This window comes from Podarcis melisellensis (genome assembly GCF_964234715.1).
Source record: "Podarcis melisellensis genome assembly, chromosome: 17".
In the NCBI taxonomy this organism is placed as follows: Eukaryota; Metazoa; Chordata; class Lepidosauria; order Squamata; family Lacertidae; genus Podarcis; species Podarcis melisellensis.
The window spans coordinates 35,255,308-35,279,481 of record NC_138534.1 but is presented as its reverse complement, the minus strand read 5'-3'; the positions used below and the strand labels follow the sequence as shown (position 1 = coordinate 35,279,481).

Sequence of the window (24,174 nt, the reverse complement as noted above, 5' to 3'; positions counted from 1 at the left end):
GGTCCCTGCTCCTGCCAACCTACCAGTTCGAAAGCACGTCAAAGTGCTAGTAGATAAATAGGTACCGCTCTGGTGGGAAGGTAAACGGTGTTTCTGTGCACTGCTCTGGTTCGCCAGAAGCGGCTTAGTCATGCTGGCCACATGACCCGGAAGCTGTACGCCGGCTCCCTCGGCCAGTAAAGCGAGATGAGCGCTGCAACCCCAGAGTCGGTCACGACTGGACCTAATGGTCAGGGATCCCTTTACCTTTACCCCTGCTCTAGCTTATACTCCTTGGGCTGTATGGGGCTGTGGGCTGCATTCCCAGACCTCCCATTCCTTGTTACAATAACCTGATGCAGTGCTTGCTCTGTGTACATTCATGCACCAAGAGGTTTTGTGATGAAAAACAAGCCTCTGTATGGGGATATTTCAGATGTGGGCTCTGAATACCTATGGAAGAAAGTTTTCTCTTTATTCCAGAAAAAGTATAATCTGCTTTTCTGCAGTTGAACACAAGGCAGCTTGCAATCAGCGTGCGCACACACACACACACACACACACACACACACACAAATGGACTAAATAATGTAAAACAATTTTAGTTTCCATTTTCTACCCGAGGAAATCTTTTTTAAAAGAACAGTAAAAGGTTAATTGCCTGACTTCTGTACTCTTTTACCATAGTAGGAAAATAAACTATTAAAGCAGCCCAACCCTTCTAAGAATGAGCAGTAGATTTCGTTTACTGTACTTGTACTCAATAAAGCTGCCTCCAGGATTTCCACTTGAAAAACTGTGCATCTGCACAGGTTTGTTTCTTTGGTTTATTGGTGTGCACACCTCAAAGGTTTTCAAGTCAGATCCTACAGTTTTCAAGAACTCAACTAGTTAGTAAAGAAACAGAGATTTGAATGCGATATAAACATGCAACACCAGAGGCCGCCAGAGAGCAGGAAATTTTAAAACACAATTTCCCATAGATTTTTTTTTTGTTATAATCTAATTTCTGACTTATTTATAGCAGGTTTTCCCAGTGTTTCTTTTTATTTTATTTTATTGGGCTTTATAAACAAGAATAATGTTATGCAAATAAGTATACCAAGTTTTCTCATGTCATTTGTATATCACAAAAATAGCATAATAAATGTGGAGTAATATCTACAACATATGGTTCATTATTAGCGGTCAATGTATAAGTTATTGGTTCATGAATTGGTTTAAACAACTAGGATGAAAAGAGGGGGAAAGACGGGGAGGGGGGAATGGTAAGTGGGGTGTGGTGGGGTCGTTATGCTTCTATTCTGTTTTTCCTGTGTTTAGATCTAACCCAAGTTGGATCGAAGCTGGCTTGTGGAGGCTGGAATGCGTCAAATTGTCGCATTTTGCAAGAAACCACAGGATAGTTCTGTGGATTAAAAAAACCCGAGCCGTGGAAACGCACAGGATTCGGAGTAAACCGTAACGGGTACACAGCCAAAGAGAGGAACAAACAAGGAGGTTTTGGCAATACACAGATATACCGTATTTTTTGCTCTATAAGACTCACTTTTTCACTTCTAAAAAGTGAGGGGAAATGTGTGTGTGTGTCTTATGGAGCGAATGCAGGCTGCACAGCTATCCCAGAAGCCAGAACAGCAAGAGGGATTGCTGCTTTCACTGCGCAGCGATCCCTCTTGCTGTTCTGGCTTTCGAGATTCAGAATATTATTTTTCTTGTTTTCCTCCTCCAAAAACTAGGTGCGTCCTGAGGTCTGGTGCGTCTTACAGAGCAAAAAATACGGTATATAAATTTAAGGAACTAATAAACCATTCACAAGGCCAATAACTAGTCAGCTAAGTTTTCATAGAATCATAGAGTTAGAAGGGACCCTGAAAATAATCTAGTCTAACCCCCTGCAATGCAGGAATATTCAGCTGTCCCATACAGGGATTGAACCCTCAACCTTGGTGTTGTGAGCACCGTGCTCTAACCAACTGAGCTATCCTTAAACTGGTTATCAGCCCTAAGCACAACTTTCAATTCCACTAGCCCAGTGCAGGGACAGCCAACAAGGTGCCTTCATGATGTTAATGACCGACAACTCCCATGCATATGTATTTTGACAATCTGACCATTGCTCCAAGGCTGTTTCTTCTGGCATAATGGCCGTGTTGCAACATACCTGAGTATGTCCATTCACGACTACTTCTTCTGCAAAGCGGACTTTGACGGGATTTGTCTTGAGCCTGGCTCTTTTCTCGGCTGTAAGAAAGGAGGATTTAGGGCCACCCTGCAAAGACAATGGCATTGGGTTTGCAAAGTACAACACCCTGACAGCGACATGGTAACATGACAACAAACCCTGTCAATTCGACATCATCACGATTTTCGCAATCTCACCTAAGGAGCAGAAGAAGAAGGAGAGTTTGGATTTGATATCCCGCTTTATCACCACCCGAAGGAGTCTCAAAGCGGCTAACATTCTCCTTTCCCTTCCTCCCCCACAACAAACACTCTGTGAGGTGAGTGAGGCTGAGAGACTTCAGAGAAGTGTGACTGGCCCAAGGTCACCCAGCAGCTGCATGTGGAGGAGTGGGGAATCGAACCCGGTTCACCAGATTACAGGACTACCGCTCTTAAACACTACACCACAATGGCTCTCCCCCCACTGGTGAGGGTGGTCCACCCAGTGGCGTAGCGTGGGGGGTGCAGGGGGGCCCGGCCGCACCGGGCGCAACATCTGGGGGTTAGGGAAATCCATGGGTTAGGGGGCGCAAATCTATGGGTTAGGGGGCGCAAATTACTTGCCTTGCCCCGGGTGCTGATAACCCACGCTACGCCACTGGGTCCACCCCAGGTGTCATCACTGAGGGGGGTGACATTCAGTGTGCCGCCCGCCCATGGCTCCCAAGCCTACCCCAATCCATTGGGGGAAGGGATGGCTTTGCCGACAGCCTTCTCCCCTTCATTTTGAGGCTTGGGAGTCGCGGGCGGGCAGCACGCCGTTGCCCCCTGCTCCCGGGCTACTTCCTGGGGTGTGTGTGAGGGAGTGTTGGGATATTCCGTTCCACCTTCTGTTCCAACAGGCATGATTGTTGTGTGTCACATGTCTGTTTACACTCCAGCACAGTATGCTGGGAACTTCCGTTTGTGTAGAGCTTTTGCTTTAGCCGTTTTGCTTGGGACACGAAGGAGATCAGACATGCTTCCTTTTGCCCTGATGTATGCTGAATAAACTGTCTGTAAATATACTCACACAACCTCCCCTGCCACTTCTGTTTGGACAGTGTTTACTCTGCTGAGTAGCGTGTCCTAGCTTTTGACGCTCGGGTCGCAGATTCATGCTGCACCAAGGACTGGAGTTCGCCTGTCACACCGGCCGGTGGGCTGGAGCCAGCTGGGGGCCTACCAATTGCCCCCATTTCCTTGGTTGCATGCCAACAGGGGGAGCCTCCCCCGAGCTGTCAAAAGGAAGAGGGAAGGGAGGAAGGCTGCTGGCAAAGGGGTGCGGCTCCCTTCACTCACCCCCAGGAAGCAGCCCGCCATGGGCGGCTCAACCTTTGGGACGCATGCCTCTGCGACCCCCTGGGACTCTCACCCCGTCCTCCCCGTGGGGGGCTCGCCCCGCCCCTGGGAGCACAGCATGTGTGCTGCTCTGGGTGCCAGAGCAGCTAGCTGCGCCACTGCTATCAAGCCATTAAAAATAGTCCTGCTGGATCCGATCAAGCGTCCATTTTGACCAGCGTTCTTTCCTGAAACAGCTCTCCTGACGCCTCTGGGAACTTCACAAAGAGCACTTTAAGGAGAAGGGCTTCCTTTTCGTTTGCCTACGGCAACCCAATGCAGAGAAATGGTAGCCTAATGATCTGTTGTTGTTGTTGTTGTTGCTTGCAGGAAGGGGGCGGATCAGAAATGGAGAAATGTGCGGAGTGGGAGACAACACTTTCGCTGTTTGAATTGCTCCAAATTTATTGACTCAATGTGCATCGTCACCCAGAAATAAATAAATAAGTGGCAAAACAAAGCAAAACCACGCTCAAAATGTGAAATGTCATCATTAAAGCCCACCAAAAAGCTGGGGCAATATCCAAGTTACAATGGAGACAGAGTAAAACAGCTCAGGTTGAATGGATTATTGCAATAACCTGCAGTTTCTACAAGAGTCTGTATCCAAAGCAGGTGAATAAATGAGCAAATTGAGTGAATTTGGATATGCAGAGGAGATTAAAAATAAATTTAAGGAACGGCAGAAAGAGGGGGAAGGAAGTCCAGTTTTGAAATGTTAAAATGTTTGTGAAATTAGCGAAACGTATACAACTAGTGAAATGTACAAACTTGAAAAGTATAAATAAAATTTGAAAAGCCCCCAAAATAGCTCAGATTTAAAACACAATGAAAACGTCAGAGTGAATTAGAAAGTCTTCACTGGGCACCAAAGTGGACCCCACCCGTATGGCTGTTCTCACGGGAGGGTTCTAAATGCAGGAAAACATATTTGGAGAGTGATTTGGAACGGGGAAACAGCAGGAGGGCAAGGGTTAATCACCACCTCGTGCCTACTTTTCTTTACCCCCTAGCTGCCCCCTGGAAGCAGCTTATCTTTATCTCGACAGGCTGTCAACAGGATACGGTCACACAGACATTGGCATGCAATGGGTGGTCAACCCTCTGTCCATAATGTTGCACTAATGCCAGGATGGCAGCAACAGTACGGTGAGGGCAAAATGTCTGCCACTGATGTGCGTGGCCTCTCCAGAGTTCCAAAAAGCGCATGTTCCCTGTTCTCAGGGACATCTCCCCCTACTCATCCTTTGTAACTCTTAAGATTACCTCTGGGAACATCTCGTTTGTGCGCACCCATCAGGAGGCCAAACCCTGACCCCCCCAAGGAGCATTTCAAACCCCAGGGGTACATGAAGGCAATTTACCGAGGTGCATCGGAGAACTGTAAACTGGAGAGTGTCTTCTGATTCCCTGTAAGGCAAAAAAAAGAAAGAAATGAAAATATACAACAGCTGTTTCCACAAGGGAGATAATACATACCCTCGATAGTAGCAAAACCGCCTTTTATCTAAGGACGTACTATGAGTTATTGACTTCATTCAGGCCCAGTTGCTTTCAGTACCACTTATACACAGAGGGTAAAAAAGTTAAAAAGGTAAAGAACCCCTGGACGGTTAAGTGCAATCAAAGGCGACTATGGGGTTGTGGTGCTCATCTCGCTTTCAGGCCGAGGGAGCAGGCATTTGTCTACAGACAACTTTCTGGGTCATGTGGCCAGCACAACTAAACCGCTTCTGGGCGCAATAGGACACCGTGACGGAAACCAGAGCGCACAGAAACGCCGTTTACTTTCCCGCCACAGTGGTACCTATTTATCTACTTGCACTGGTGTGCTTTCAAACTGCTAGGTTGGCAGGAGCTTGGACCGAGCAATGGGAGCTCACCCTGTTGTGGGGATTCGAACTGCTGACCTTCCGAACGGCAAGCCCAAGAGGCTCAGTGGTTTAGACCATCAGCGCCACACAGATAACACCCAAGTTACCTCAATCGCTCTACTTTTAAACTGTCTTCCTCATTCAAGTCCTGCATCTCCAACCGTCTCCCCAATATTCCTGTCCGGATGCTTCACTGCCATCTCAAACACCATATGACTTGTAAAGTGGTCCTTCAGGTTACAAACTCTGCTAACCCAGAAATATTACCTCGGGTTAAGAACTTTGCTTCAGGATGAGAACAGAAATTGAGCTGTGGCAGCAGCAGGAGGCCCCAATAGCTAAAGTGGTGCTTCAGGTTAAGAACAGTTTCAGGTTAAGAATGAACCTCCGGAACAAATTAAATACTTAACCCAAGGTACCACTGTATTCTGTAAAGTGCTATGTGTCAGGTATGTGTGCAGAAGCCAGGCCCTGTGACCAGGACTGGGGCCTCCCTAAGTTTGTTCTGAAGAGGCAAGGCGCGGGCTCACAGGTGAGGCCAATTGGTAACTCGCAGCACCTGGTGGCAAGAGCTGGGAAGGGATATAAGGTCAGCATTTCCCTTCAGCTCTTTGCCACAGCTGAAGGAGCGTCTCCACCCCCATCGTTCTACCCGGACACTGAGGTCCAGCGCCAAGGGCCTTCTGGCAGTTCCCTCACTGCGAGAAGCCAAGTTACAGGGAACCAGGCAGAGGGCCTTCTCGGTAGTGGCACCCACCCTGTGGAATGCCCTCCCACGAGATGTCAAAGAGAAAAACAACTACCATACTTTTAGAAGACATCTGAAGGCAGCCCTGTTTAGGGAAGCTTTTAATGTTTGATGTATTACAGTATTTTAATATTTTTTTGGAAGCCGCCCAGAGTGGCTGGGGAAGCCCAGCCAGATGGGTGGGGTATGTATAAATAAATAAATAAATAAATAAATAAATAAATAAATAAATAAAAAAAAATTATAATAATAATTACAAAATACGTTCCCTGCCTTGCTGCGTTTGGTTCCTTGAGTCCTTGCTTCTTGATCCTTGGGCCCTTGACTTCATGACTCCCAGCTCTCCTGGTTTCCTGACTCCTGGTTTCTGGACCCCTGTTCCTGTTCCCACCCCACCATCTTGCCCCCGGTCCTGACGTCCCCTGCTGGGACTTTGATCGCCTGTGAACCGGACCGTGACACCATGGGACTTCAGAAATAAGTAACCCTTGATTGAACATGGTTAGGAGATGCCACAGAAAAATCTGGATCCTCCTTGGGATACCCAAACCCTGTCTTTGCTAGCACAAATCTCTGGTGAGAACCTAAGCTGTCCCTGTCCCTACCAGAGAAGAATGGCAGATTAAGTTGATGGATTATGCCGAAATGGCAAAACTGACCGGAAGAATCAGAAATCAGGAAGACCAAAATTTTAATCGGGAATGGGGGGAATTTATAATTTACCTTAAAAACCATTGCAAACAGTTAAAATCGTTAGTAGGATTGGAATAACGCTTGCAGTTTAATGGTGAATTTTGGACATGAGATGTAAAAGATTTGGATTATTATAAAAGATGCAGGAGGAAATGATTAACAAAGGGAGGAGGGAAGTCCAGGAGATTCTTTGGAATCTTGTTTTTATGTTGTATATGCGATTGTAAAACTTTAATCTGAAAAGTCAAATAAATGAATTTATATATATAAAAAGAGAGAACCTAAGCTTTTCCTGGAGCTCAGCTGCATTATCTAATACTTTGGGCATGCTCATGTATAGCACCTTAAAAGAGCGGCTGCTTGTTCCCCGGTAACATCCTCTTCAGCTGCTTTGTTGTTTATTGCAATGATGTGATCCCCCGGCAAAAGCTTCCCGTCAGCGGTGCTGCCTGCAAAACGTCAGGGCCTTGTTAGGGACAAATTATCTCTCCGGGTTTACAAAATCAACTCGAATTGCAGAAAGCTGGAGCCTCACTTCAGACATCTTACGACATGAAAATGCAAACCAAAGTTACCCAAAGAGCCGTAACTGCACCATTGAGCGACTCCATCCCACCCTAGTCAGTCCAGGGAGGAATGGCAGTGCTCCTCCTCAGAAGCAGGAGATGAGTCATGCTGGGTATGTCCCCCTCTTGCTGCAACAAGCTCCCCTCTCCTCGGTCTCCCAGAACCAGAAGAGGTATGAAGAGAGAGGAGCAGAGACAGGCACATCGGTGTAGTCTCAGATTGCTTGGGAAGGACCCAGGAAGGAGGAGATTCAGGCAGTTGCGTGAAGCTGGGGGCCTTCAGTCTCCACAACTGTGACATAGGGGCAAGACCTATGACGAAGAGTTGCTGTTCCCAAAAATGGAAAGAAGTAGTCCCAGCAAAGGAAGAATGATACAAAAACTGATGGAATATACAAAAATGGCCAGAAGAATAAGAAATAAAGATAACAAACTTTATTTTAGAAACGAATGGAAATGGTTTATTGAATATTTACAGATAAACTGTAAACAGATAAAAACATTGGCAAGATTATTGTAATAACCTGCAGCTATATAAGAGAGAGAGTGTGTGTATATATATATATGTGTGTGTGTGTGTGTGTGTGTGTGTCTATATATATATATATATATGTGTGTGTGTGTGTGTGTGTGTATATGTATACACACACACACACACACACACACAGCCTTTACCAAAGGTGTCATGGGCTTTGAAGACTCAGAATGCAAGGGAGAAACGTGCTAAGAGGAAGGCACGCTTGGCAAATCCACATTGTGATCAACTCCCACCCAGGAACCAATGTCCCCACTGTGGAAGGACGTGTGGGTCCAGAATTGGCCTCCACAGTGACTTACGGACTCATTGTTAAAACCGTGTTTATGGAAGACGATCTTACTCGGCTACGAGTGATCGCCAAAGAAGAAAGAAGAATATACGAATGATAAATAAACGAGTAAGTAAAGTTAATTTGGATATGCAGAAGAAATTGAACATAAATTTAAGGAACTGCAGAAAGAGGGGGGAAAGGAGGTCAAGTTTTAAAATGTCAAAATGAATGCAACATCAGTGAAATGTATGTATCTGAAAGGTTTAATTTTTTTTAAAAAAAGAGAAGAGTTGCTGTGCTCATTAGACCTGGCGCTCCTGAGCAGACCTTGTTTGGTCGAATATAGAGTCAACTTTGCCTACTCTGTGTGATTCATTCCTGCCACCCACCCCACCCCTCTGTCATCATTGCATGTTATTTGGTGTTACCTTAGAGAGATGTCATCCTTACCTGCAGCAACTGAGGTGATAAGCAGGGGAAGATGTTGGGACACTTCAAAGCCATAATGTCCAAGCAGCACATCTTTTTGGACCTCCACTTTGAGCTTCACGCGGGTTGGAGGCTGATATATGCTGTCCGATGCTCTGTCACCCACTGACGCTCTCCCCCTGCAAAAATTTTTTTATAAAAAAAAATGCTTAAGAAGGTTGCCCATAGGTAAAGGTAAAGGGACCCCTGACCGTTAGGTCCAGTCGTGACCGACTCTGGGATTGCGGCGCTCATCTCGCTTTATTGGCCAAGGGAGCCGGCATACAGCTTCCGGGTCATGTGGCCAGCATGACTAAGCCGCTTCTGGCGAACCAGAGCAGTGCATGGAGACGCCGTTTACCTTCCCGCCGGAGCGGTCCCTATTTATCTACTTGCACTTTGACGTGCTTTCGAACTGCTAGGTTGGCAGGAGCAGGGACCGAGGAACGGGAGCTCACCCCGTCGCGGGGATTCGAACCGCCGACCTTCTGATCGCCAAGTCCTAGGCTCTGTGGTTTAACCCACAGCGCCACAGGAATTGATACATCTTGATGGGCAAGAAATCAAATACAACAACAGTAATTTTGTTATTTATACCCTGCCCATCTGGCTGGGCTTCCTCAGCCACTCTGGGCAGTTCCCAACAGAATATTAAAAACACAATAAAACATCAAACATTAAAAACTTCCCTAAAGCGGTTTGCCTTCAGATGTCTTCTAAAAGTCAGATAGTTGTTTATTTCCTTGACATCTGAAGGCAGGGTGTTCCGCAGGGTGTTCCACACCACCACCGAGAAGGCCCTCTGCCTGGTTCCCTGTAGCCTCCCTTCTTGCAGCAAGGGAACCCCCAGAAGGCCCTCGGAGCTGGACCTCAGTGTCCAGGCTGGATGATGGGGGTGGAGATGCTCCTTCAGGTATACTGGGCTGAGGCCATTTAGGGCTTTAAAGGTCAGCTCCAACACTTTGAATTGTGCTTGGAAATGTCCTGGGAGCCAATGTAGGTCTTTCAGGGCCAGTGTTATATGGTCTCAGTGGCCACTCCCAGTCACCAGTCTGGCTGCCACATTCTGGATTAGTTGTACAGGGAGTAAATAATAAGTAATGACAACAATGTGCAGGTATTGGGGCATAACATTTTCTCTTTTTTTCTGCCAGAAGGACAGCACTGTGGGAGGGGACCACCTGTTCCTGCTTCAGGTGGGCAACACCAGGATGATGTCACAACAGCCACTGTCTGCATCAGAAAATGTCAGGATGAGGTCACAGCCTTTGTTCTCCAGGCAGGCAGCCTGGGAGCCCAAGGAGAGAGGCTCTTATTGAACCGGGCAGCGCCAAGGAAGGAAGGGGGAGAGTTGGCAGGTGAGTTGTTTCAGCCATTCTAGGACTTCTGCTTACAGCAAGTGCCCTGGGCAGCCAGGGAGGGAGGGAGGGAGGAGAGGCTGGCATGAAAAGAAGCGGAGATAATGGAAGTAGGCACAGGAATGTTGGCAGCACTCCGGGTATCGCAGGGAGACAACTTCCAGAGCTTGCCAGGACGTAGCATAGTTTAAGTGGCAGACGGGCAGAAAGAATAGCAAGCGCTGGCATGGCAGCCAGGATAGATAAAGGCTCCAGCTTTCAGCATATGCCCCAGAGAGTGCAAAGGAGGTGAGGGAGAAATCAGAGAGCAGCAGTGTCGAGTGGAGCAATTGCAGGAAGCAGAGCCGGGCATTTTCTGAGACCACACAGCTTGGTGTGTGTGTGAGAGAAAGGCAGGCGGGCAGACCAGGAACAGAAGGATATGTGAGAAGAGGAGAATAAAGAGAAGACTGGCAGGGGCAACCAGGATTTGGACCGGAAGTGTGTGTGTGTGTGTGTGTGTGTGTGTGTGTGTGTGTGAGAGAGAGAGAGAGAGAGAGAGAGAGAGAGAAGAGGTAGGAAACAAGGCCAGCTCAATACATTTTGCCACCTGAGGCAAACCACAAAATGGTGACCCTCCCTGTCAAGGAAGAAGAGGTGAATGAAGATTTGCATCAGAAACAACATGGTGGGGGGAAGAGTCACTAAATGGTCTCCCTCATGAGAAAAGTGAGGTTACAGGGAACCAGACAGAGGGCCTTCTCAGTGGTGGCGCCCACTCTGTGGAACGCCCTCCCACCAGATGTGAAGGAAATAAGCAGCTATCCTATCTTTGAAAGACCTATGAAGGCAGTCCTGTTTAGGGAAGTTTTTAATATTTAATGGTGTATTGTTTTTAACACTCAATTGGTAGCTGCCCAGAGTGGCTGGGGAAACTCAGCCAGTTGGGTGGGGTATAAATAATAAATTATTATTATTATTATTATTATTATTATTATTATTATGATCGACATCAGGATCTGCTGCCCTTGTGGATCTTGCCACCCAACGTGGTTGTCTCACCTCGTCTCATGGGTGGGCCGGCCTTGGCGGGGAGGGATAGCAATGCTCACCCTGGACTTGCAGGGCAGCTTGAGAAGTTCCATCAGCCAATGGAAAAGAGAAAGGGCTTGGGAATGAAGGCAGGAGGCAGAGGGAGACAGGGACAGGAAGATCAAAAGGAAAACCCAAAACTGCAATAAAAGTGGAAGGAGAGAATGCAGGGACATTATGGAACGATGAACTACATAACGGGATGGGAAGGAAGGGAAGCATCAGCTGGATTCGTCCCACACAAAATTAGCAGCTGCCAGAAGTTCAAAGCAGCCCCCTATTGGAGGGGTGGAGACCCTTAGGCCTGGGAAGAAAATGCAGCTCTTCAGACGCCTCTACCTGGCCCCGAGGACTCTCTCCAGGCCACACCCCCTTTGAAGCCACACCCCTTCTCCCTGGGCTGCATCCCTCACCAGGCCTGCTTTGCACTTGCCTCGAGTGTTTTAGCTTCGCTCACTCATGTCAATTTTGTTCCTTGGGCAGGATCCAAGAGTCGCCCTTCGATCGCCCTCGCCGCCCCACAAGCAGGCAGCAATGTTATTTCTAGGGGGTGGGGGAGAAACTAGATAGAAAGGAACCATTTACAGCAACTTCCAAGACGAAAGGGGAGAGAGGCCACAGCAGCACTGGGTACCGCGTAGCTGTCAACTTACAGATTTGAAAATAAGGGACCAGCAGCCTCGAAAATAAGGGATCAGCAGCCAAAATAAGGGATTTTGGCTTCGTTTATACAGAAATCCGGCACTGATGGAGCCAGGCTGCTTTGGCTGCAACTGACTGTGTTTTGCAGGGAGTTGGACTAGATGATCCTAAGGGTCTACAACTCCCACCCAAGAAGAGGGGCAGACAAAACGGATGAACGACGTCGAGATGGCAAAGCTTCCAGGCAGAATTAGACACCAGGAAGAGGACCTCTTTCATAAAGAATGGGGAAAGTTTATCATTTAGTTGAAAAGCTATTGTCAAGAGTTATATACATTGGTAGGCTTGACAGAAAACTTGTAGTAAAAAATTGAACTATGGGTGGACAAATGATCTATAAAAATAGAGTTATGAAAGGGATGCAGAGGGGGAAATCGCTACATTAAGATGCTGCACTGGCTGGAGGGGATGCTAAGCAGCACGTTAGGGCTGCCGTCGTCCTGGCGCGAGGAGTTCTATCGGCCCTTCCTGGTTAGAGAAAGAGAGAGAGAGGGAGAGGGACTCTCGCCCACGCCGCCCGCCAGCCCGGCATGAGGCGGTTGTGGCGCCGTGGCAGCCACTGAAGTGCCGCCTTTCTGCGTCCCTCCCCATCCCTCCTCTTCCTCCTCCCTCAGGCCGCCTCCTCAGCCGCCACTGCCGCCTCTGGCTTCCCCTGGCAGCGTGGCGGAAGTCTCGCAAGAGAGGGGCTGCCTGCCCGCCGCCACCCGTCTCCTCACGACGCGCCCCTGAGGGGAAAAGGGAGAGACGGGGACGCGGCAGCCCGTGTGCACGCTCTCTCTCGCTGCTTCCCTCCTGAGCTGGGTGAGCATGAACCTTGGAAACTTAAGGAACATCATCAATCCGGGACAACAGCAGGAAACGGCGCTGGGATAAGGGAGTTTCCCACCAAATAAGGGACGGTTGACAGCTATGGTACTGGGAGCCCCCAGGAACCAACCCATCAACTCCCCAGCTCAGCTTTCCGTAACCGGAGGCAGATAGCAGGGACCATACATGCTGAGGTTCATCACCACCCGGAGAAGGTGGGTGGGATGATCAGGATCCGCTGAGAGAGAGAGCTGTTTCACAGCCTCTCTCAACAGCGCCCTCCCAACTTTACGAGGCTTCACACATATGTGCAGAGCCCGGGTACATAACCCTCTGGTGGGGAGACGCTTGTTTCCAACAATCTATTAGAATACGTTATAGATAGGGCTGTCTCTGAAGGTGGTTTGGGAACTTCAGCTGGTGCAGAATTCAGCGACCAGGTTGCTCACCGGAGCAAGAAGATCTGAGCATATTACACTGATCCTGGTCCAACTGCACTGGCTACCAATTAGTTTCTGGGCCCAATTCAAACAGCTGGTTTTGACCTAAAAGGTAAAGGGACCCCTGACCATTAGGTCCAGTCGTGACCGACTCTGGGGTTGCGGCGCTCATCTCGCTTTACTGGCCAAGGGAGCCGGCGTACAGCTTCCGGGTCATGTGGCCAGCATGACTAAGCCGCTTCTGGCGAACCAGAGCAGCGCACGGAAACGCCGTTTACCTTCCCCCTTTTAATGACATTTCCTTAAAATACCTACCTGGCTGCATGATCCCGTGACCGCCACAGCCATTTGGCTACCATCTGCTCAATCCGACGTGCCTTGCGTGTCTCCAGATCTTCCATTTACCTGTGCAAGAAACATACCATCTCTATTATTATTATTATTATTATTATTATTATTATTATTATTATTAATATACCGCCCTATACCCGGGGGTCTCAGGGCAGTTCACAGAATAAAATCAAGCTATAAAACCACAAAATACCTAATAAAAATAAAAGCAACAACTCAATAGCCCCCCGCCCCCCAAAAAAACACATTTTAAAAGGACTTAGGATGTCTTTCTCAGCTGACAAGACTTGACTGGATTTTCTCCAAGAAGGTTCACTTTTGGAGTCTTCAGACAAAGAGACCCCACATTCCTTTCTGTTACAGAAATATTCTTCATGTGCAAGGTTTTGTTAAGCGTTATTACTAAGACCTATCTCTGTAAACCTAAAAGCAGAAGTTATCGGTGTGTAGATAATGAGTTCCAAACTCTTTTTTAAAGGTAGGCATGCATAAAGTAATTTGGAAGCATGGGAGGGAGAAATAAATCTTTTCCTAAGAATGATCTCTAACTAGGGAGTCAGTGTGTTGAGTTTGAGCTGGGGGAGACTGGATTTAAATAATTATTTCAGCCAAAACGCTTAGGCCCCATCTGCACTATACATCTAAAGTAGTATCACATCACTTTAAACAGCCATGGCCTCCTGCAAAGAATCCTGGGAACTGTAGTTCGCTAAGCGTGCTGAGAGTTGTTAGGAGACCCCTCTTCTCATCACAGAACTACACTTCCCAGAGTTCCATGGGAAGAGGTAATCTGAGGCCACAGTCCCTACAGATTTGCTTGAAGGAGGGTTCAGGGTACAGTTCTACAGCAAGGATAGGGAACCCGTGGATCATAACAACAACAACAGTTTATTATTTATACCGTATCCATCTGGCTGGGCTTCCCCAGCCACTGTGGGCAGCTCCCAAGAGAATATTAAGAACACAATAAAACATCAAACATTAAAAACTTCCCTAAACAGGGCTGCCTTCGGATGTCTTCTAAAAGTCAGATAGTTGTTTATTTCCTTGACATCTGACGGGAGGGCGTTCCACAGGGCAGGTGCCACTACCAAGAATGCCCTCTGCCTGGTTCCCTGTAACCTCACTTCTCACAGTGAGGGAACCACCAGAAGGCTCTCAGAGCTGGACCTCAGTGTCTAGGCTGAATGATGGGGGTGGAGACACTCCTTCAGGTATACTTCAGATTGTTGGACCTAAACTCCCATCTTCCCTGACCATTGGTCATATTGACTTGGTCTGGTGGGAGTTGAAGTACAATAACACCCAGAGGGAACCTGCAACCTCCTTGCTGGTTAACATCTGCTCAAGTTCAGCCCTCGGAGGTTCTAGCTTAGATCCTGGTGGTCCCAAAAGCTGGCTAGAACAAGGCATGAGAGCCAAGGGGAGAGGAGTATAATCCGGAGAGTAACTGTTGTTGTTGTTTAGTCGTTTAGTCGTGTCCGACTCTTCGTGACCCCATGGACCGGAGCACGCCAGGCACTACTGTCTTCCACTGCCTCCCGCAGTTTGGTCAGACTCATGTTTGTAGCTTCGAAGACACTATCCAACCATCTCGTCCTCTGTCGTCCCCTTCTCCTTGTGCCCTCCATCTTCTCCAGCATCAGGGTCTTTTCCAGGGAGTCTTCTTTTCTCATGAGGTGGCCAAAGTATTGGAGCCTCAGCTTCAGGATCTGTCCTTCCAGTGAGTACTCAGGGCTGATTTCCTTCAGAATGGATAGGTTTGATCTTCTTGCAGTCCATGGGACTCTCAAGAGTCTCCTCCAGCACCAGAATTTAAAAGCATCAATTCTTCGGCGATCAGCCTTCTTTATGGTCCAGCTCTCACTTCCATACATCACTACTGGGGAGAATAACTGCTGGATGTTAATTGCCTCAGGTCTTTATTATGAATGTCTTAGATGCATTGCAGGATGGTACTTCGGAAGACCAAAACCCAGAGGGGAAAGTTTTACAAAGGCAACAGTGGCGATCACGCACAAAGTACTTGTTCTCCGTAAGTATGCATACATCCAGTTTCTTCCAGGAAGGTTGAAAATGTTCTTTGCTGGGATATCTTACGAGATAGAACAAGTTCTTTGATGAGTGTCTTTGATGAGTGTTCAGTATGGAAACATACACTGTGTCCTGGGTGCATGAAGAGACCGTAATGGAAACAAAGCCCATTGCTGCTTTGAAAACTCTAGCTAATTAGAGAAATTGGCTGACCCAAGGAGAGAACTGACGGCTCCGCTATGGGGTGGCTGTCTCAGGTGGGTCATTAAGGCTGCAGATGGGAAGACAGACAGATCGGACTCAAAGAGTCTGCCAGGAAACTACTTGCAAAACCCATACTGAATTGAATGGGCAGCTTGCAAGACTCACACTTGGCTAGTTATCATTAAGCAAGCATTACCTCTTGCCCTTGATTGGCTCTGTGTGATGGCCTGGGACTAGGGTTCGGAACCAGAGGAGACTCAGTCTGCACCAGATCCTTTGCCTCAGGCATCATCTGAACCAAGTCTGGGGCCTGATCCTGAAGAGTCCCAGTCTGCACAGGTTCCCCTGCAACAAACACCAGCTGGGCTGAGTCAGGGGCCGGAGCCTGCCCTGGCTCCAGATGCGGGGATTACCTCGTTGCCTTCAACTGGGCCATCACTTATAGCTGCTCCACTACCATTTGGGTCAGGGGAGACTGAGGTGACCCCTAAGTCTAGTAACCCACTGACATCTCGCGAGCTGCAGAGACTAAGGTCTGAGAGAAGGAGAGACCTGAGTACTTGCAGGAGGAGTGCTCGCCTTCGGGCGAAACAGGGAGGTGAGTGGCCGGCGGATCAGGACCGGCCGTTACCCCAACAGAGATAAAAAGCTGTCGGACCCCGCTCCAGGTTGCGGGAGCAACATTGCTGTATGCTAGATCCTGCCTGAGATCCTGTACCTGTCCTTGCCTGGTTTCCTGCCTCCTGTCCTGCCTTGGCCCTGTCGGACTGACTCCCAGAGGAACCTTTGGATTCTGGACCGCGTTTCACGGGTTACCCCCAGGCCCAGCACACTCTGCCCAAGCCAGAGTAGGCAACATGGTGTCCATTGGATGTTGTGGGACTCCAACTCTCATCAGCCCCAGCCAGCATGGCCAATGGTCAGGGATGATGGGAACTGTAGTTCAGCAGCACCTGTTTTGCTAGCCTCTCCTGGTCTATGCAATAGCTCTATTTACATAACGCCTCGAAGCAATACATGTGGGATATTTAATGTGACGTCAAACCAACAATGCATGTTTTCTAGATAGGCACGTGATAGGAGCTGAAGCTCGGAGCTTTCCTGTAAGTTTGCTAGAGAGAACTCCCATTGTGCCCTGACAGGGGAAGGGTGTAGCCGTATAAATATTCTCCTTGTGTGAAGTGCTGGATTTACTTATAAGCTAAATAAGCTATAGATTAGGGCCCCACTCTCTTGGGGGCCCCCCAAAAAATTAAAGGGAAAAAACACCTGGATGTACATTTCCAAAATATAAGATAAAAATAAAATAAAACCTACATACAGCAACAGTGTTTTGTGTTGTGTAGGCTCCTGTTATGTAAGTAATGGGTCCCGCCTGCTAGCCTGCTCCCTAAAGTATCACTGGTTTGCTCATTTCTACATATAGGGTGCCAACATTCTGCATGGGCTGGTTGCACGGCAACATGTGCAAATGGCTTTAGATACCTATTAGGTCCATAAATTACCATACAGCATATATTCAACACAAAAAACAGTGACAATTTGTTGTTGACAAAGGACAGCTGGACATATAAAAGGCTCCATTACCTTCAGTAACTTAGGGCCTCATCAAACCTAAATCTGGCCCTGCCTGCGTGGGCACATCCTTTGTTGTCTTTCTTCACTCTTAGCTCTTCATCTCAACGCCAAGCCAGAAATGTCAGAACAATCTGCATATCTGAGCTTAACTGCTCAGACACCATCTTCAACCAGATTTAAGCATGTCTTTGAAACTGAGTTACCATTTTAAGCCTGCCTGAACAAAGCTGCTGTATCTGATATTCTGCAACAGAAACTATAAGTGAGTAAATGTTATTTTTTTTACCTTTTACAAGGCTGTTTGGGTGATTATGGTTTTAAATATATCCTCTCCTAGCATAGGTATTTCAGAGGCAGTCAAGATCTTTGTTCCACCAAGCGCCTTTTGTTTTTTGTTTTTTATAAATATTTATTGGAGTTTTTAATAAAAGAAATACAAAAATAATAAACAATGTTACTTTGTTTTTGCAAAATTTCATAACATCTTTAGACTTCCTCACATCCCCCGCTCCCACTTACATCATTAATAAGTTTTTGTCAAGCAAATTATCATCTTATTTTCAATTTTATAACCACTTATTTAAATACAATAAAATAATTCTCCTACAAATTTTGTTTCTCTTAATCTCTCTTATCATCAAATTCTGATCCAATTTAGTGATGGCCAATTATTTATAACCAAGCATCCTTCTTAACATTCCACTAAATCACAATGTTTCGGTAGATAAATCTTGAATTTCTTCCAATCTTCTTCGATCCTTTCTTCTCCCAGGTCTCGGATTCTGCCAGTCATCTCCGCCAGATGCATATAGTCCATCAGTTGCGTCTGCCATTCTTCCAGTGTGGGTAGATCTTGAGTTTTCCAGTTCTTAGCGAGTAGTATCCTTGCTGCTGTTGTTGCATACATGAAAAATGTTCTATCCTTCTTTAACACCTTCTGGTCGACAATGCCCAGAAGAAAGGCCTCTGGTTTCTTGGTGAAGGTATACTTAAATACCTTTTTCAACTCATTATATATCATTTCCCAGAAGACCTTCACTTTAGGGCAGGTCCACCAGAGGTGAAAGAATGTTCCTTCATTTTCTTTACATTTCCAACATTTATTATCAGACAAATGGTATATCTTGGCAAGTTTAACTGGAGTCCTGTACCATCTGTATATCATTTTCATTACATTTTCTTTCAAAGCATTACATGCAGTAAAGTTCAACCCAGTGGTCCACAACCTTTCCCAGTCTTCAAACATAATGTTATGCCCAATATCCTGTGCCCATTTTATCATAGCTGACTTAACCATTTCGTCTTGTGTATTCCATTTCAACAGCAAGTTATACATTCTTGAAAGTACCTTAGTCTTTGGTTCTAACAATTCTGTTTCCAACTTCGATTTCTCCACCTGGAACCCTAGCTTTTTATCACTTTTAAAAATTTCTTTAATCTGAGCGTAGTGTAACCAGTCTCGCACTTTATCCTTCATTTTCTCCATACTCTGCAGTTTCCAATTATCTCCGTCTTTTTCTAACAGTTCCCAATATTTTGGCCAGTAGGCTTCCATATTGGGTCTTTTTCGGGCCTTAGCTTCCAAAGGTGAAAGCCACCTTGGAGTTTTATTTTCCAATAAGTCTTTATATTTTGTCCAGACATTAAATTGCCTTTTGGACAATTCCATTTACCCATATTTGTGGCTTTACGGTGGAGCCTTCTGAGCTACAGTTGATGAACATTTTCTTTTTAGAATGTTATTTTCTCATTGAGTGAGTCAAATTTATTTGCCTGCCCCCCCAGTTCATTAGAAAACAAGGCTCCATTTAGAACATGATAAGAGTCGTGCTGCACAAAGTTGCAAGTCAAATGAATACAAGCACTGAGATTGCTATGGTTACAAAAACCAAGGGAAACGCTATCTGGAAGAGGAAGCTGATAAGGCATTTCCACAGCAGTTTATACCGAATGACACAGGGCATTAAATTAATATCCTCATTTCTAATTTTCTCAGCAAATCAAGTTTCTCATAGGTGGTAAACTTGCCTGAGTCAGATAAACAAACAAGCAAGAATATTGAACTTCTGGGAGCCGTAAGTCTATCTAGTAAAACACTCTGAAGGCAAAATGTTCTCTGGTCCTGTTCATTCATTCCCATGCTACATTGAGGCTCCATCTGACCCATACAGTTAAAGCAGTACTGTACCACTTTAAACAGTCATTACTTCTCTCAAAGAATCCTGGGAACTGTGGTTTAAGAGAGCTACCGGTAACACTTGTTAAAGGTAAAGGTACCTCTGCCCGTACGGGCCAGTCGTGTCCGACTCTAGGGTTGTGCGCCCATCTCACTTAAGAAGCCGGGGGCCAGCGCTGTCCGGAGACACTTCCAGGTCACGTGGCCAGTGTGACGAAGCTGCTCTGGCGAGCCGGCACCAGCGCAACACACGGAAACACAGTTTACCTTCCTGATATAAAGCGGTACCTATTTATTTACTTGCACTTAGGGGTGCTTTCAAACTGCTAGGTGGGCAGGAGCTGGGACCGAAAGACGGGATCTCACCCCGCCGCGGGGCTTCGAACGGCCGACCATGCGATCGGCAAGTCCTAGGCGCTGAGGTTTTACCCACAGCGCCACCCGCGTCCCTAACACTTGTTAAGAGAGCCCTATTCCCTTTGCAGAGCTAGATGGGCCTTTAATTTGATACAGCATTCGTGATCTTACATTCTTTTGCATTCCACTGTTAATGTAATTTACAGAGCATGAAAATGTGCCTCATTTTTCTAACGCAGAGGTGAGCTTCAGTTACTTAAGTTTTTGTGTGTGTTTGGAAAGCACAGAAAAGTTCATCCCATCTTCTAATATTTCCATGTAGAAACCGCATTGTTGTTAAATATAGTAAGCAAATCACGCGTAGAAAGTTGCGTGATATTATGGTATGAGTTTGTGGGTGCCTTGACTCCCCTAAACTCCCGGGTGCCAGATTCTCCGCTAAATTCCTAGGTCTAGTGAGTGTTGGGATTTAATCATTGCTTGGAGTACTGAAATGGGCTGCTAGATGCTGAATTTAGCAGTGTCAAAATACAGACCAAACCAGATTTTCTGTGCTCTGGAAATCAGTCTGGAGAAGAGCCATTAGGGAGAATAAAACCAGAGGTAATAGGTGATTAACAAAGAGATACTCTGTGCTGGGTAGCAGTGAGCCTCCCCTTTCCCTGGGGGGTAGTTCGCAGGGAAAAAGCAGAATTGGCTGAGATATAGGATAGACAGAAAAAGTGTTGGTTAAATGCAGAAAGCTGAGCAGGGGGACAGAGGGCCTTTCTGATTTCTGCTGGCATCCAAGACTATGGCTGTGGGAGAAGCAATAACCTATTAAGAGTGTAATGCTGTGGCCCCCTCTATCATTGGCTCAGGTTGTATATATACGTGTAAATATACCATATATCATAAAGACACCACAGTTTCCACTGCCTCATTTCCAAAGGAAATACAAACCCTGGATAAACACCTAGACTCCCGGAATCTTGCACCACTGAGAGATTGGGATGGTGTGTAACCATATAGTGTAGCCCACTGACCCATGCAACCCTCATACAGGCCTCATTTGTACGTTGTGACCAGCCATGGTTAATGGTGCACCATGTTTGTGCCTGTCAGAGCTGCCCAAGGTCCCAGCTCACAGAGGACCAACGCCAGTTCTTGTTATATACAAAAGTCTTTATTAAGGTTCAGTTTCCATTCCAAAGCTGCGGCGCGCAGCTCTACGTCTCAACCCTAGACCGCTGAAGCTCCGTCTGAATCTCCCCCACCCCCAGACACCAGTTCAAGACCCTAGCCTTGCTCCACCTCCTCCTTTGCTCCTTTCTCTTCTGGGTCCTTCTGCCCGCTGGGGTGTTGCCCTTTCTGGACTCTTCTGATGCTGAGTCCCCGGATTCTTCCCCCTGCCTCCGGCGTGCTTTAGGACCTGGCTCCCAGTCTGCACTCCCGGCTGTCCCGCGCGCCTGTGCATTTGAACTTGGCGCGCGCGCCCAGCCGGCAACCTTCCTCCTGACCGTTACACTGCTCCTTTCACTGCTTCCCCCTTCGGGGGGGGGCTAGCTGGCTCTGACTTCCCCTCTGTTCCCTCACTCAGCGATAGGGGCGTGGTCAGCCCTGACTCATCTTCTCTTTCCCCTGGAGGGGAAGCCGGCCCTGACACGTGGGACCCTTCCCCCCCGCTACGCTCCGGTGGGGAAGCTGGTCCCGATCTCCAGCTGCTGCTTTGGGAGTCACCGCTGGTCCCTTGCTTCTGGTGCGTCCCCCCCCCCGGGACTCCCCTTGCTCTGGCTATAGGTGCCCCCTTCTGGGAATCTTCCGAATCACTGGACAGACTCATGGAATCTCTTGTCCCACTGTCATCCTCACCTACACTGCCTTCGGATTGTTCCCCTTCGCTCTCTGCTTCCTCCTTCCCCTGTGCCTCTGCTCCTGAACCCCTGACAGTGCCTTTCTAGGCTGTCGCTTTCCCCTGCTAATACACAGAGGAAACAAAGCACAGCTGTATTCGAATCAGGGCTTTTTGGTTTGTTTCACTCTCAACAAACCACAGTCTGTTGCTTGAGTTTGTTCCTGGCTTGCCAACCATGGTTTGTTGGAGTGAAACAAACCACAATCCTGAGTTCAGACACAATGCTAAGCCAGGGACCATGGTTTGCTTCCTCTGTGCTAGCTGCGAGGAAATAAATAGTCCAGAAAGGCACATTCATAGCAAACCGTTAACTTTTCTGAAATCCGCAGCTGGGCCAAAATGGCTCCTCCCTTTCTAGAGCTTTCTTTAGGGCCTAAGGTTTAGGCCAAAGTTATGCAAAAAAAAGTGCAGTCCTGGACGAAACAAGCTGCTGAATTAAGTGCACACGCCTGCAAAGGAAGAGAGCTCAGCACTTCAGCAGCTATTGATCAAGCTGTCATGATCGTTCCAAACTTGCTGTGGTTAAAAGGTAGCATGACTTCTGTTTGCTTTGGGCTTTCCGGCCCTCCCCCAGGATGAACGATCTGACTCAGAACCCAAATGAATAAACTGAATCCAACCGCGCCGCGAGACTTACGTGTGTGTACTTAATGCTGGCTTTAACCCAGCGGAGTTGTTCACGTGCTTCGCATTTTGTGAGATTGGCTCGTGCCTCTGGATGCTACCTGTTGCTTAGTGTTTGGGACATTGGTTCATCTGCCTTTCTGCCTGTGCAAGAAGATGAGAAGTATGAGATAATTCAGACAAGACTTTCAGTAGCACGTGGGTCTAGGATATTCTCCCCTTTTTGTGCTATACAAATATTAGTATTCTAGTATGGTGGAGGGATGCGGGTGGCGCTGTGGTCTAAACCACTGAGCCTCTTGGGCTTGCCGATCAGAAGGTCAGCGGTTCAAATCCCCAGGATGGGGTGAGCTCCCGTTGCTCAGTCCCAGCTCCTGCCAACCTAGCAGTTCAAAAGCACACCAGTGCAAGTAGATAAATAGGTACTGTTGTGGCGGAAAGGTAAAGGGTGTTTCCGCGTGCTCTAGTTTCCATCACGGCATCCCATTGCGCCAAAAGCGGTTTAGTCATGCAGGCTACATGACCCGGAAAGCTGTCTGTGGACAAAGGCCAGCTCCCTCAGCCTGAAAGCGAGACGAGCACCACAACTCCATAGTCGCCTTTGACCGGACCTAACTGTCTGGGGGTCCTTTAACTTGGGGGTAAGACACATGTGCCTCCTTAATTTTCTTACCCCTACTGCAACTCAAGAACGTTGGATGCCCTGGAATCAAGCATAAGCTGAATATACTCGCAATTATTGCCTGTGCCACAACTAAAAAAAAGTAACAACAGTCTGTGCTAAGTTGTGGGTGAACATATCACACGACACAGCGATTCTTCAAACAGCTCTTGTTTATTCACAGGCCAGGACAGAACTGAACTGAAGGGTTCAGTCAGCCTGCTTATATAGAGCTGCAGTACAATGTAACTGTAACAATTTTCTAAAACTATCCAATCACTGAACGTCACTTTCGATCCCTTATTTGCATAACTATCTACAGTATCCCCCTGCTGGCCCAGGATGAGAACTTCAGTACATAACAGCCTCCACTGATGTTCTAGTGCAGGGATGAGGAACCTGCAGATGCTATTCTGCTCAGCTTCCATCAGCATGGCCATTGGTCAGGTATGATGGAGGATCAGAGCTTATCCACTCCTGTTCTACTGGGACATGCAGTCGCCTTCAGTTTCTATGGCTCCAGATGAAAAGAACATTTAGGTCTCAGTGAGCATTGCAATGAGAGAGCAAACAAGGGCTGCACAGGTTATGCTTGTGCAGTTCCTTTGCTAAGGTAAAGGAACCCCTGACCATTAGGTCCAGTCGTGACCGACTCTGGGGTTTTGGCGCTCATCTCGCTTTATTGGCCGAGGGAGCCGGCGTACAGCTTCCGGGTCATGTGGCCAGCATGACTAAGCCGCTTCTGGCGAACCAGAGCAGCACACGGAAACGCCGTTTACCTTCCCGCCGGAGCGGTACCTATTTATCTACTTGTACTTTGACGTGCTTTCGAACTGCTAGGTTGGCAAGAGAGTTCCTTTGCTAGGTTGCGACTAAAGATGGATCATTCTGCACTCCACTTCATCACAGGCAGCCCTGTTTCTGTTCCTCTGCAGTTCATCTTCTGCCACAGACTATGTTATCTGTCCCACTGCCTGTTCTGGCAAAATTACATAATTGATGTAATTAATTAGGTAAATTACGTAGTTTACATTGTCATTGTGTTACTGCATCCTATTCATTTCAGTGCAAAGGAAACTCAAGGCAAATGAGGGGGGGACTATAAATGATGTATCATTTGTTGACCAAATGCAACAGCAACAAACGCTGAATTATATTTGCTGGATTGTTCTCTGTTCCAGACATGGGGTGAATAAGTGAGCGCTGGCAATTTCTGCTCCTGTTTTTGTCAGAA

General features: G+C 47.2%; 1 protein-coding gene across 2 annotated transcripts in view; it reads right to left on the bottom strand.

Annotated features, from left to right (window-relative positions):
* Nucleotides 1–22,447, bottom strand: part of FRMPD1 (FERM and PDZ domain containing 1) — a 45,648-nt gene extending 23,201 nt beyond the window's left edge. Inside the window, exons 1-6 of one of the 2 annotated variants that reach the window (XM_081893727.1) lie at nt 22,293–22,447; nt 13,377–13,466; nt 8,666–8,823; nt 7,184–7,289; nt 4,890–4,935; nt 2,144–2,251 (exon numbers count right to left, since the gene is read on the bottom strand). In XM_081893727.1, coding sequence (XP_081749853.1) covers nt 2,144–2,251; nt 4,890–4,935; nt 7,184–7,289; nt 8,666–8,823; nt 13,377–13,462 — 504 coding nt within the window. In that variant the 5' untranslated portion in view covers nt 13,463–13,466; nt 22,293–22,447. Of the gene's footprint in view, nt 1–2,143; nt 2,252–4,889; nt 4,936–7,183; nt 7,290–8,665; nt 8,824–13,376; nt 13,467–22,292 lie in introns of those variants that run through there. The other variant, XM_081893728.1, reaches the window with a different exon arrangement.
* Between the last annotated feature and the right edge of the window lie 1,727 nt (nt 22,448–24,174).